General features: G+C 27.4%; 1 protein-coding gene across 1 annotated transcript; it reads left to right on the forward strand.

The window, feature by feature from the left end:
• Nucleotides 1-1322: 1322 nt before the first annotated feature.
• LOC136091893 (E3 SUMO-protein ligase ZBED1-like) lies at nt 1323-3336 on the forward strand. The gene is made up of 3 exons (XM_065819607.1): nt 1323-1815; nt 1986-2732; nt 3059-3336. The coding sequence occupies exons 1-3, from the start codon at nt 1323-1325 to the stop codon at nt 3334-3336; spliced, it is 1518 nt and encodes a 505-aa protein (XP_065675679.1).
• The last annotated feature ends 11617 nt before the right edge of the window (nt 3337-14953 follow it).

Here is a 14953-nt window from a genome sequence, read left to right on the forward strand (position 1 = left end):
AAACCTACGTGCTGTTGTTGCTTTTCGTGAGATAGGAAAAGGTTTCAGTGAAATGGAGAAATTTACAAAATGCATGAATATGTTTAGTATGACAAACAATTCATTTAATTACTTACAAAAAAAAGTTGCAAATGAATATAAAAATGTAGCCATTGTATCCATGAAAAATGCAGTTTGTAAGGAAATAGACTTTAATAATGAACCAATAAGAAGGTGTATTAAAATTGATGGTGCTTGGCAAAAAAGAGGATATGTTTTATTAAATGGTTACGTGTCTGGAATCATTGAAAACAGATGTGTTGATGTAGAAGTACTTTCTAAGTTTTGTTGGGGATGTAAAATGTGGGAGAGTCGTAAAGGTTCTTTGAAATATAAAACTTAGAAACTATCTCATAGTTGTTCAATCAATCATTTAAAATCTTCTCGTTCTATGGAAAGTGCTGGTGCGATAAACGTTTTCAGTCGTTCCATTGAAAATTATAACATCATTTATGATAGATATCTTGGAGATGGCGATTCAAGTTCTTATAAAGAAGTTATTGATTCTCAGCCATACAAGTCTTACAATATAACACCAAAAAAACTTGAATGTGTAGGACATGCTCAAAAGTGAATGGGATCACGATTGCACAGTATTGTATAGTCATATAAAAGTACGAAAACCCCAATTCATGGTAGAAATAAATGGACAGAGTCTGCTACAAACAGTATGCAAAATTATTATGGTCTTGCCATAAGAAAAAATTTAAGTGATGTCTATGGTATGAAGAAAGCAGTTTTTGCTATTCTTTTTCACTGAACGCAGTTTCCGGATCAAAACTTTAGACATTCATTTTGCCCACGGTCTGAAAACACATGGTGTAAATGACAATATGACAGTGATATTTTCATTAACGTGAAGTAAAATTTGAAGTAAAAATAATTGACTTCGTTAATGTGAATAAAAACTTAAAATTAGGATATATCTGAAGAACGAAAACTGAAATAGAATTGAATATAAGCATCAAAAAACGAAAATAGGAATAGAATTAATAATTATTAACGAACGAAAATTATTGAATATTAAAAAAGTTTTGATACAATAATTAGTTTTTTTTTGACAATTAGTTTACAAATTTTACATACTTGGTTTGAAATTGGCGCACATGTTTGACCATAACGATGATATTTGAAATGATTATAGAATGTATTAATGGACCGCAAAACTGGTCACGTGCTTGTCATTACGTTAAGTATAAATTCAATGCGTCCAATCTTTTGTTGTAAAATAAAATAAAAATCTATAGATTCTTAAGAGTTGCAAATCAATCAATAACAGAATAATGAGTTTATCAAGGTTGTTGGCTGGTAGGAAGCGTGTCAGTCCTGTATGGAAATTCTTCGTTTACGATCAAAAAACTGACAAATCCAAGTGTCTAGTACAGGACATAAATAATGAGGGCGCGTGTGGCGCATTTCTTGCCGGAAAATATTCCAGTAACTTAGTAGCGCACATTCAGAGAATACATAAAGAGACACACAAATGTTACACGGATGAAAAGAAAAAACGAAATGCAGAAAAAATGTTTTTGAAACGTAAAATTGATGAAATCAATTCTACATCTTCCCAAAATAGTGAAAAGACAAAAACCCAGACAATAAGAGAGAGCTTTGAACACCGAATCACCGCGTGGCCAACGGAATCAAGTGAATATCAAGTGCGTCAGGATAGCGTGATTGAAATGATTGTTAATACCAGCTATCCAATGGTATTGCTAGATCAGCCGTCGTTTCGAAAGATGATAAAAACGCTTGACCCAAAATTTAAATTGCCAGGTAATAATCAACACAACTAAATTTTTAAATTATTGTTTTAGATTCATTCAATGCTAAACATTTTTTAAATGTTTACCTGTAATTATCGTATCATTAGTGTAACACTATAGTAACTAACTACACAAACTGATGTGCATTAAATTTTAACTGATTTAAATTTTATATTGCAGGGTCTGCAACACTGAACAAACGGATAAACGAGCGTTTTCTTCGACAATCTGCACAACTGAAAGACTTGATAAATCATACACGCAAAGTAACAATTTGTCTTGATGGTTGGACGAAGAAGGGTCTCACAGCATCGTTCCTTGGAGTATCTGCTTGTTTCTATGACACCACCATTGATAAAACACGACATGCTTTCCTAAATTTGATGGAACTCCAACATCCGCACACGGGTGAGACGCTTGCCGAATGTTTAAAGAAATGTCTTGACCAGTGGGGTATTAGAGAAAATCAAGTTATGTTGATTGTTTCAGACAACGGGTCTAATATGGTTAAAGCCATCAGGCTCTTACAGGAAGTGCATGCAGCTAAGAAATCTGACGAATCTGAATCTTATGAGTTTGAATCTGACGAGTCTGAACATGAAACTGATGAGGAAGAGATCCAGTCTCAGTCAGAACAAACTGATTTATTCCTACCAGATCATATTCCACATTGTCGAATGCCCTGTATGGCTCACACACTCCAGCTTCTCATAAAACCAGTTTATGAACATTATAGTGCAACCATCTTAGAAACGAGACAAGTTGTATCAAGAATTAGGAAATCGAGTGTGGCAATTGAGAAAATTATTGACAAGTGTGGGAAGTCTGTGATAACTGACTGCACCTCAAGATGGAACAGTACATATCAGATGATTGACCGGCTGTTGAAAATAAAGACATCGGTGAATGAAGTTCTTACAGAAATTGGTACATATTATTTTATTATTTATGTTATTAGTGTATATAAATTGTTTTCGGAATTTTATTAAATCTACAAAATTATGTCTTACCTTATTTAAACTAAAAAAACGAAAATGTTAATAAATTGTAAGTTCATTAGTCATTATCATTAAAAAACAAGACAGGGCTTATAGTCTTTAAATTAGGTTTACTAATAACACGGAAAGACTTTACCCTGCGTTTTAAATCACATCACAACAGCATGGAAAAAAGAGACGTATATCAATGACAATTATTAGTTATTACAATTGTTATTAGTAAACTTTAATTACAGATAGTTTACTTAAATTTAGGAATCGACACATTCAAAGCAAGTGAATGGGTTCGTCTTCAAAACATTTCTTCACTTTTGAAACCATTTGCAGTACAAACAGATATACTTCAGACCGATGACCAGTCTCTTTCACAGGTTCTACCATCTATACTCAATTTGGAATGCCATTTAAAAGAATATCCTACCAACAAGTCTTTGACAGCGAATCTTCTTGGAGATCTACGTCAACGGTTTCAATCAATTCTGCGGCCGGACTCAGATACGTTTAATCCTCTTCCGTCTGCTGCATGTTTGTAAGATCCAACCGTTGCTGTCTTTATACTCACACCGGAAATGGACACCTTGCTCCATGCAGCAAAGATGTATATAATAAAAGCTTGTGGAGTAGAATAAGAATTACAAGCTGCTGCTGAGTCAAATGGATCTGAATGTAAATTTGCTGCCATAAAGCGCTTTAAGTTCTTGTCAAATAAAATCTTTACAAAAGAAGGTAAGATTTATAACCAAGACAATATCACTGTTGCAAGTCAGCTGTCAAGGTATTTGGTTGACATAAGCGGTGATGAAGCGCTGCCAAGTAACGGCCTGCTCTTTTGGAAACAAAACAAAAGCAAGTATAGCAAGATTGCAATTTTGGCTGAAGATTTACTGTCCGCCCCAGCATCACAGGCGTTTGTAGAAAGGATTTTTTCACTTTGTGGAATTTTAACTGTTGGTCGCCGCAATCGAATGAAAAAATCATTAGAGATAAGAGTTTTTATGAAACTGAACAAAAACTTGTAATTATAATTCAACCAGATATTTTCTTTCAACTTCAAAAAAAAAATCTTATTATAACTCAATTGAATCATTGAATATTTTATGACTATTTGTATGGTTATTTAGATGTTTATTACTAAGTTAAAAAATTTTTTAAACTTCTTTCTTGAAACTTATGTATTACATTATTTCTTGAAATAATGATAGGGGAGACCGGGGCTAGTTGTCAGCAGGGGTAAGTTGACGAATTGCGTTTATGTGCAGAGTCTTTTATCAAAAAGTATCAGAAATCTTAGAGAACTTTCCTAATTGATCATTTCATCTTGGGTCCTATGAATAAAACTACTATAAATATTCCAGTCACAACTGATTTACTACTATCAGTCAGGTTTTTTTAGTAGTTGTCGTTTTTCAGGATCTTTAGGCAGTTTATTGAAAAGCTTTTGGGGTTTATTGGCAAAATTTTCACAGGGGAAGCTGAAAAACAAAAATATCTTTATAAAATCAATTTTTTTTTTAAATTATTATTTGTAACAATATTGAAAAAATTTATTTTTACTAAAAAAAAAAATTTTTAATTTATTTTTTACAAAAAAATTTTTTTATGGGATTTTGTTACCAGGAACAAAGGTGGGGTGTTGTTTTGGCTTCATATTCGAACTACTAACTGCTTCTAGCTCATAGAAATATTAAAAAATTTTTATAAATTTTTACTCACTAATACGTTTGTAATCTTTATTATAGTTTGCGCCGACTTACCCCGGGGTGGGGTAATTTTTTTTTTTTTTTTAAGGCCCCGGAAGGAGCCATAAGATTTTTTTTTTTAATGAATGCAACAAGTGCAAGTTACCCAAATTCATAAACTTCAAGATTGCACTTTAACTTTTTCAAAAAAATGTGTCGTTAGGACTACTAATTGCTGTGAAATTTGATAGAAGTAAAATATGAACTGATTTAAAAACTGAAATAAGAATTAAAATGATTGAAATCATAAGAACTGAACTGAAATTGATTTAATCAGAACTGATTCAAAAGAAGTAAAATTAAAATTAGAAATTATATCAATGCTTCAAGAACTAAGTAAAATTGGAAATTGAAATTATATTTAGAACTTAAATATCAATGATATATATATATCTATATCTATATCTATATATATATATATATATATATATATATATATATATATATATATATATATATATATATATATAAATATATATATATATATATATATCTATATCTATATCTATATATATATATATATATATATATATATATATATATATATATATATATATATATATATATATATATATATATATATATATATATATATATATATATATATATATATATATATATATATATATATATATATAGATATATATATATATATATATATATATATATATATATATATATATATATATATATATATATATATATATATATATACAGATATAGATATAGATATATATATATTCATTTATATATATATAGCACCGCTCATTTAATTAAAACAGTAAGGAACAGCATATATATATATATCGCTAATACAAGAGAGGACTAGAATTTTTTTTTATAGATAAAATATTTTTCCGTATAAATTCTAAATTTTTGAATGTTTGTTTTCTGGTTTTGATATTTTTAGCCATAATTTCATTTAAAGTTTTTCATTTTCACGAGTTTGAGTATGGTAACATTGTATATAGATATATATATATATATATATATATATATATATATATATATATATATTTATAAAATATATAAAAAGACTTATCTAACTTTTTCTAATTTATCTTACTTTTTACTAATTTATTACTGCTCTGTTCTTTAAGAACATTGAGCACTCTATTTGTAAAATACACTAACATAATTTACATATATATATATATATATATATATATATATATATATATATATATATATATATATATATATATATATATAATACATACAATTTATAGTAGGGTGACCTGACTGAGGTAGGAGCTCCTTAAACTTGGATGGCAATCTTCCTAGTGGTAGTGTCACAATAGAAATACCCAGTTCTGACCTTAATGAAACAACACTCTCTTTCACTACAAATCAATCTGAGCAGAAAGTTAACCTGAAAATTTTTGTTTATTATAAATTTAAAACTATTGTGTGTATATTTTAATTTTGTTTTACATTTTGATCAGGGTCCTTTGGATTTAAATTCTTATGGGCATTACCTATGACTTATTGACACAAACAAATCAAAACATTTTCTCAAATTAATATTTTTAATGACAAATAAATTACTATGCCAAGTATGTTTTTATGAAGTTTGTGGCTATGAAAATAGCCGTTTTTGAATGTGATATTACATTAAACTATTTATTCAAATCCAATTGATGTTTTTTTCATTTTTGAACGGAGTGATTTTGACTTTGTTTGATTCTCTTTAAGTTTGTGGGTACTTAGTTTTTCTTTTGCATATGAAAAAGATCTCACTCTAACATAAAGTGTAACCAGATGATAAAATAAGTTTAAAGACAGTTCTTTGGATACTTGATTTGTGCAAAGACTACGAAGTTCAGATATGCTTGCCATAACAACACTGTTTTTTAAAATTTCGGTTACAATCAGTTCTGAATCAATTTTTTTTTTTGCCATAACCGCGAACTGCGAATTCTGCAATAAAATGTACCGAATACATAACCACTTAGATACAAGATAATTTCTTTATCTCTATCTGAAAGTTCATCTGACGATAAATCATTTGAATTTACAAACGAATTATTGCAAAATGAGTTTGTAAGAAATGCTAAAACATGATTGCAAAGTTCATAGCCAAGAAGTCTAGTTGTTTTTTTAGTCAGACTGTTAATGAAAATTCCTCTATCACAATTAATATCTTTGTAAAATTGAGGATAAAACTTTTCTGAATCGCCATTATCTTTAAAACTAGCTATTGTTGCCTCTAATAGAGATAGGGTTTGTTGTGAATTTTCTAATAGCATTGCATGATTAATTCTTAACTCATTTCTATACAAATCAGGATAGCATTCGTCTTCAATCAAGGTAGTAATGCTTTTATCAAGCAGACTTTTAAATTCTCTGAGAAGAATAGGTGGTTGAGAATTTTGTAATGTTAAATCCAAAGGAATACTTTAATGTTTTTTGCCTTGTATTTGTATGCCTTGTAAGGCCTCTTTGAGATATGCACTTCTTAGAGCAAATTGTGCAAGAAAATGTGCTTTCAACAGGTTCACTAGACAACTCTAACACCAAGGCGTCTAAATCTTTATTAAAATTTTTGTCTGCAAAAAGAAAATCATTTTCCAAAGAAAAAAATAATGTTTCAATATCAAATTCACTATCGAACTCTTTTTCCGTTTCCATACTTTGTGCACTCTGTTCCTGGCCGTTCGACAGTTTTCAAGTGTTTTTAACGAATATTAGAAAAATCACATAATACGGCCCGAGTGACCAGACTATCTATTTCTTATGACTATGGTATAACAAATATATATTAAGCTGAGATGAAACTCAAAGAACAGCTGAAAGCATAGTTTATAGACTTAACTGGTTTGGAAACTCGGTGTTTTGCGTAAAAAAAAACTCATTAAGGTGAACGCTGTGATCACGTGACATTGACGGTGCACAGCACAAAAATTTACTATGGCTTCAGAGAGAGAAGACGATGACTATTTTTGTAATAATGACCTTATAATGCTATTGGAAAGTTTTGAAAAAGATATTGAACTTCAAAATTATACTGAAGCTATTGTCGAAGATGTTAGTACTTTTTCCTAGTAAGATAAAAAAGTGAAAAATGTTTCTTTATGTAAATTATTTACGTAGCATAAACAAACATTTGTTTTTAGGTTTTTTTATTAGTGATCAAATTAAGCGAAAGATAAGCGATTGAGTGACTGATTATATTTTGTTTTTTAAACATATATCTTACTTAAAACTATTTTTAGCTTAGCCCTGGATCCTTCCCATGTAATGTATGCGTTAAAGTTTTTAGAAGTAAAGGAGGGCTGAAATTGCATATCTCTAAAAAGCACCCCAACAATATTATCGTTGATGAACCTGTTAATAATCCAGTTTTTAACACTGAGATTTTGTTCTCACTACTAAAAAAAGTGTCTTGCAAGATTATAGAAAGCTCAATTTATGGTGACAAAATAATTGAAATTGTTTAAAAATTTCAGGTTGACCAGATAAAAGATGAGATTCAGTTTGATAGAATAATTGAAACTTGTAGTAAAATTTCTCTAAAAAGTTTGAATGAGTTTTATGCAGATTATTTTGGCAGAATAGTAATCAACAGTAGGCAAATTTTTAATTGTGATGCTGAATATGAAGATACTGCTACATTATTATTAGGCAAACTTGCTGACAGCATAGCATCTTATTATAGGGCTAATATATCTAGTGTCAGTGATAAAAAGATATCAAGTAGACAAACAATATGTGAAAGGGAAAAGTATGGCTTGCAATATCTAGGAGGTTACTGCATCCACAAATTAAAAAAAAAAATCCAAAGTTTTCGAACAAATAATGACACTGCTATGCAACAAGCAATATCAATATTAAAAAGCTGCCAATCTGAAACAAAAAATATTCCAGACCAAAAACTTATCAATGCTCTTAGCCGTGGAGGACTCACTGGTATAACAATTGAGTTTGAGCAAATATTAGTTATAGCGGAAAAAGCATTTTGTTTATATACAGAACAGTCAGAATTAACTAAAAGCATAGACAGATTTCTTGACAGAAAAAACATTAAATGATCAAGATATAGATGAATATTACAGGGTTATTCTTGAAAGCTGTGATTTAAAAATTCAAAAAGATATACAAAAATCTACTTTGTGTTCAATACTGAGATTATATTTTAGAGTTCGAAGTCATTCATTTGTCAAAGACATTGTTAATAAACACAAAGCAAAAAAAAAAACAGGAGAACTATCTAAAAAAGGATTACGTACTAATATGAAACAATCACATAAACTGAAAGACAAATAATATATATATATATATGTAGTTTTATAAAAGTTTTGAATAGAAATAGTTGTTATAATGTAAGTAGTTTGTAAATCATGTTTTTTTTCTCTTTCTTTTTGGTATAAGATCTTCAGACACATTTATCCAAGACTTTTTTTTTATATAAGAGCCTCTAGTATTTCCAGTGTTAAGCGAAACACTTCTTTGGATGCGTGTTGCATTAGAATTGTATCCAAACTGTTTAGCATCAGGGTTATCTGAATGTCGCCCTATTTGTCTTTGAGCACTGAAATATTTCTCTAATGGATCTTGACAAAATCTATTAGTAAGTACATAAGACATACCCTCTGCTAACAGAAACCTTGTAACTTCTACAATTGAGTTACATGTCATTATTAGGCCTTCATGAGTCTGATGTGAAATGAACATTTTATCCTTAGCCTCATAAGAGTATTGACAACTAGAAGTATTGTCCACTCTTTCATCTATAGATCTTTTCCAGTCTTTAAAATAATCCAAAAAATCATTTAAAAGGAAATTAAATCGTAAATCATTTTGGTCTGTGTATTTTTGAAGGAAAGGTTTTATATTAATTTTATGTTCTTCAAGAGATCTACTGTTAACACAATCAAAAAACATGTCCATTTTTTCACAAAAACTAGCTGTCTCTTTATGTTCCTCAGTTCCAAAGGTTTTCAAAACAGATGCTACGGTTTGACTTAAAATTTGGGTAGCTAGTTTTACAGTCATAGCAGAGTAAAAGTTTATGTGTATGTGCTCATTAGTTAACTTAGGCATAAGTTTTAAACCATCGTCTAAATCTTCATAATACAATTGAGTAATGTGCTGCCACAGAAAGTATTTTCCATTGTTCCACAAGTAGCGTGTACATTTTCCTGCGCCAGAGTTTAATAAGCAATTTCGAGCAGTTTTCATCAGGTGTGGTGGGTCTGCTACAAAGTATATGTATCTATATTTGGCATACAAATTTATTGTTTTAAAAATAACAGGAGTATTCATATCTCCACACATATAACGGTGAATTTTAATCATTGTTCGGTCAACACTGTTCAATGATGTACAAAAAAAATCACTTATAAATAATCACTACAGATAATCTGTGAAATAAAGGAATAATCTGTTTGCAATATCACTTAGCAATAAACGCCGTAAAAAGTTTGTGTGCACTGTCACGCTTCATTTACGCTCTATTTTTGTGTCAAAAGGTTAAACAATAGATTTTACGGAGTTTCCAAACCAGTAAAGTCTATAAACTATGCTGAAAGCCTTATTTTTAATCTTAAAAAATGTCCTTTTGTTACTTAAAAGCATGACTAAAAGTGTTCATAATTTGCATAATAAATAAAGCAAAGTACATAACATTCAAAAAATAATTTCAAAAAATATAATTTAAATGAGTTAAGGATAGGATGATATAAATAATTTTTTGGTTGCCAGTATATTGCTATGTGCGTTGCTATGCGTTTTTAAAATACATAGTACAAAATTTTGTTTAATAACAAAAAAACTAAATTATATTTTAAACTTTTTTTTCACAATAAGAAAGCCGAATAAATTTTGTACAAAAATCAACCAACATAAAAAAAATGATTTTTTTTTGAATTTTGTGCCTTTTTTTTATAGGTGAACCACCTTAAGTAATCCTTGTAGTTAAATTTTGATACTAAAAGTTGCATAACTTTTTATACAATCGTTTTTTTTTTATGAAATTTTCGCCATTTTAGTACTAATTTAAAGCTCTTTCCAATGATATATAATAGTCTTATATAAAAATAGTTTCAAATTTTTATGTGTGTACCTAATATATACGATTAATATTATATTTACATGAATACATTCATAAAAACACACACACACATACATACATATCTCATACATAATATATGAGAGATTATTTTAAAAAGTGTGTATGTATATATGATATATGTATGTATGTGATTGTGTGTACATATGTATGTATATGTGTGATATTTGTGTGTGTGTATATATATATATATATATATATATATATATATATATATATATATATATATATATATATATATATAAACATATATATATATATATATATATATATATATATATGTATATATATGTATATATATATATATATATATATATATATATATATATATATATATATATATATATATATGCAGTGAGAACAGAACTTAATCGTACAAAGTAATTTTTCAAAAAATTAGCATCTTTGAATAAAATACTGTATCATACAGTAATTATAAAGAACTTTTTTTCTCTCTAATTATTTATTTGGTAAAAAACCTTTAAAAGATTTATCTTTATGCTTTAGAATTACCTGGTTAAGAATTTGAAACAAAAAGAAGGGAATAAAAACACTTGCGCATAAACTAATTGTACAAAAAAAACTTTATAGGTTAAAGCTAAGAAAAAATACTAGTTTATTAAAATAACTGAGAAACAGTTTCAAGTTTTTGTATTTTATCAAAATACTTTATTATTTAATTGGTCCTCCTTTTGCTTATATTACCTCTAATAAGCGTTTCGGCATTAATTCAACAATACATTTGGTTTGATTATTGTCAATGTTAGACCATGATTTAACAACAGCTTTCTTCAAATCTTCTTTTTTCGTAAATTCTCTATTACTTATATTTTTATCTTATAAAAACCATAAATGCTCTATTAGATTCAAATCTGGGTTCTGTGAAAGCCATTTTAAAATATGTTTTGCTGTTTTCATTAAAAAAGGTTTTGGTTTTTTTAACAGTATATTTTGGATCATTGTCTTGTTGAAACATAAAACTGTTTCCCAATTAAAGTTTTTTAGCAGAAGATTTTAAATTTTGTTTTTATATGTTGGTATACAACTCAGCATTTATAGTTTCATCTATGAATTCTAGCTTATCAACACCATTCCATGCCATACAACCCCATAACATTACACTTTCACCACATTGTTTAACTGTTCTTCACGTGCAACTAAAATTAAATATTTCATCCCTCTTTCGCCAAACTCTCTGTGTATCATCAGATTTTTTAAATTAAACTTGGATTTATCAGACCAAAATACTTTAAATTACTATTACAAAATACTATTAAATTAATTAAATAATGCTTTTTTGCAAAATTCATTATTCTCTTTTTGTTAAAAATGGTTTTTTCCAAGCTATACATCCACTAAATCCTGCTTCATGAATGCAATTTCTAATTGATATAAGTGAAACTGTGTTTTCTGTTAAGTTTTTCAGATGATTTGCTATATTTTTTGCACTTTCAAACCGATTTTTTTAAACCATTCTTAAAATTTCTCTATCATCTCGTGAGGTTGTCTTCAGATTTTGTCCTCGCCCAATACGAACTTCAAACGTTTCATATTGTATGTATTTATTTAAAATGGCTCTAACTATTGTAAATAGAATACTTATAAGTTCTTCAGCTTTTCTATAAATATTTCCTTGTTTATCCAAGCCTATAACAAGTTTCTTTTGAGTAGAATTTAAATATTTACCTTTAAGTGCCATAATGTTTGATGAACAGTGTTTTTAAGGACTTTTTTTATCAAAAATGTTATTAATTGCTGAAAATAATATTCTAGAAATATAAATTCAATAATAAAATTGATACTTTATAAATAAAAAAAACCATAAACATTCGTAACAAATAATAAAACAGTTTTGTACGATTAATTTTAGAGCACGCAAATTAATACCTGTGTAACTAAAAAGTTAAAAATTGTATAACAAACAAATTTTCTTATATTTTTACTGATTAATTATAAATAAGAAATAGCCATAATAAATTTTAAAAAAATTGGTTCAGTTATTTTCATTATTAATCAAGATAAAATCAAGTTTTAACAAAATAAAATGCAAAACTTACTTTGTACGATTAAATTCTGTTCTCATTTCATATATATATATATATATATATATATATATATATATATATATATATATATATATATATATATATATATATATATATATATATATATATATATATATATATATATATATATATATATATATATATATATACATATATATATATAAAGGGGAAAGGCGCCTATGATGGCATACCAGTCAACTTTTCATAAATATTGGTTATGACAAAAAAGTGATTAGACTAACATGTCTATACTGCCTTTACATTAGTTTTAGTAGAAATACGTCCTTTATGCACAAATATTGCTTTTATAATCAACAAAGATTGATTTTAGGATGAGCTATTGTATTTTTAATCTCTTTAAATATTTAAGATTGTGATTTTATTATTAACTTTGCAAAAATATAATTTTCATGCATTTTATTTCCAAGTTTTGTGCATTTAATGGAATATTTATTTAAATTTTTTTTTTTGAACAAGGTAGACAGGGCTTGTTTAACGAAAATAATGACTTTTTCCTATGATGGCGTACTGACGAGTTAGGTGTGTTGCAATATTGACAAGTTGAGAAAACCTTTTTTTTTCTTCATAAAAACAGCATATTTGTTAGTGAAGTAAATAGGTATTTTTACTTCACTAAAAAATTTTTAGTTTAAAATACACATGAAACGCAACATCTCTTATGCGCATGCGCGAAATTCTACACTACTGCTGTGTAGCACGAAAAGGTTTATCAATATGATTACGCGTAATTTCTGGCATATCTGAGGGAAGACTCTAAGTTCAAATGAAATTGTCAAGAGACCCTTGATGCTATCCAGCCTTATCCTCTCCTATGCTATCATAGGAGCAGTGGTTGCCTGTGATGGCATACTTGTGCTATTTTTTTTTTAATAAAAATAACTAATAAAAAAATAAAACTGATGAAAAATCCCAGGGCTATTTTTGTTCTACTTGTAACAAAGAATGTATCCACATCAAAACTTTAGTTCTTAGTCTTCAGGATACTGAATAATGAAGCTTTAAAGTTAAGTATGCCATCATAGGCGCCTTTCCCCTATATATATATATATATATATATATATATATATATATATATATATATATATATATATATATATATATATATATATATATATATATATATATATATATATATATATATATATATATATATATCTATATATATATATATATATATATATATATATATATATATATATATACATATATATATATATATATAGATATAAATATATATACATATATATATAATATATATATTTGTATACATATATGTATATATTACATAGAGAGTTTATATAAAAATGTGAATGTATATATAATCTATATATATATATATATATATATATATATATATATATATATATATATATATATATATATATATATATATATATATATATATATATATACATATATATATACATAAATGCATATTTACATACATACATACATATATGCGTAAATACATATTTACATACATACAAACATATATACATACATACGTCAGGGCCGTAGGGAGGGGGAGCATGTGCTTTCCCTCCCCTCCCCTCCTCCGCCTTGTCCTATTTGCGCTCCTAATATGTTGCAATATAATATTAAATTAAATAATAAAAATTAGTGTTTATTGATAAAAATTAAAAAACTGGAATATTTATTTAATATTATAGCTATTTTAGTAAATACGCGTCACAAAGACTCTTGGCGGGCCTGCATATGATTAGTTTGCGTCTAAAAACAATTAGCTTGGGTTCCATTCGTTGTTTTTTTCCCGCGCTACGGCACTTAATTATAACAAAATAAATAAATGTGATTTAAGTTAGAACATTGTTGTGTATCTTATACAATGTATAAGATACAAAACAATGTTCTAACTTAAATCACATTTATTTATTTTGTATAATATACATGTATAATATACATGGTTTAGTTTCCTAATTTATCTGTTGTTTCATTTCAAATTTCTCTCGATTTTAAATACAAGTTATTGGGTTGACTCGTTAAATCATTAATTGATTTGATGATAGGTGAATTGATATGTTTTTAATTTTTTTTCTTTAGATTTTTTAAATTTACAACTTTTTACATAAATTTGATATACAATTAGCTATAAGATTTCGATAACAAAATACTGGTATTAACATTATATTTGTATTGTTATTCGGGCTAGTTGCAAAGTAGGGAAGTTATTGCAGTGTGGTTTAAAAGATTTTTTCTATTTTTTTAACAAAATATTTTAAATTTACATAACTAC

This window comes from Hydra vulgaris, chromosome 15, assembly GCF_038396675.1.
Source record: "Hydra vulgaris chromosome 15, alternate assembly HydraT2T_AEP".
Lineage (NCBI taxonomy): Eukaryota > Metazoa > Cnidaria > Hydrozoa > Anthoathecata > Hydridae > Hydra > Hydra vulgaris.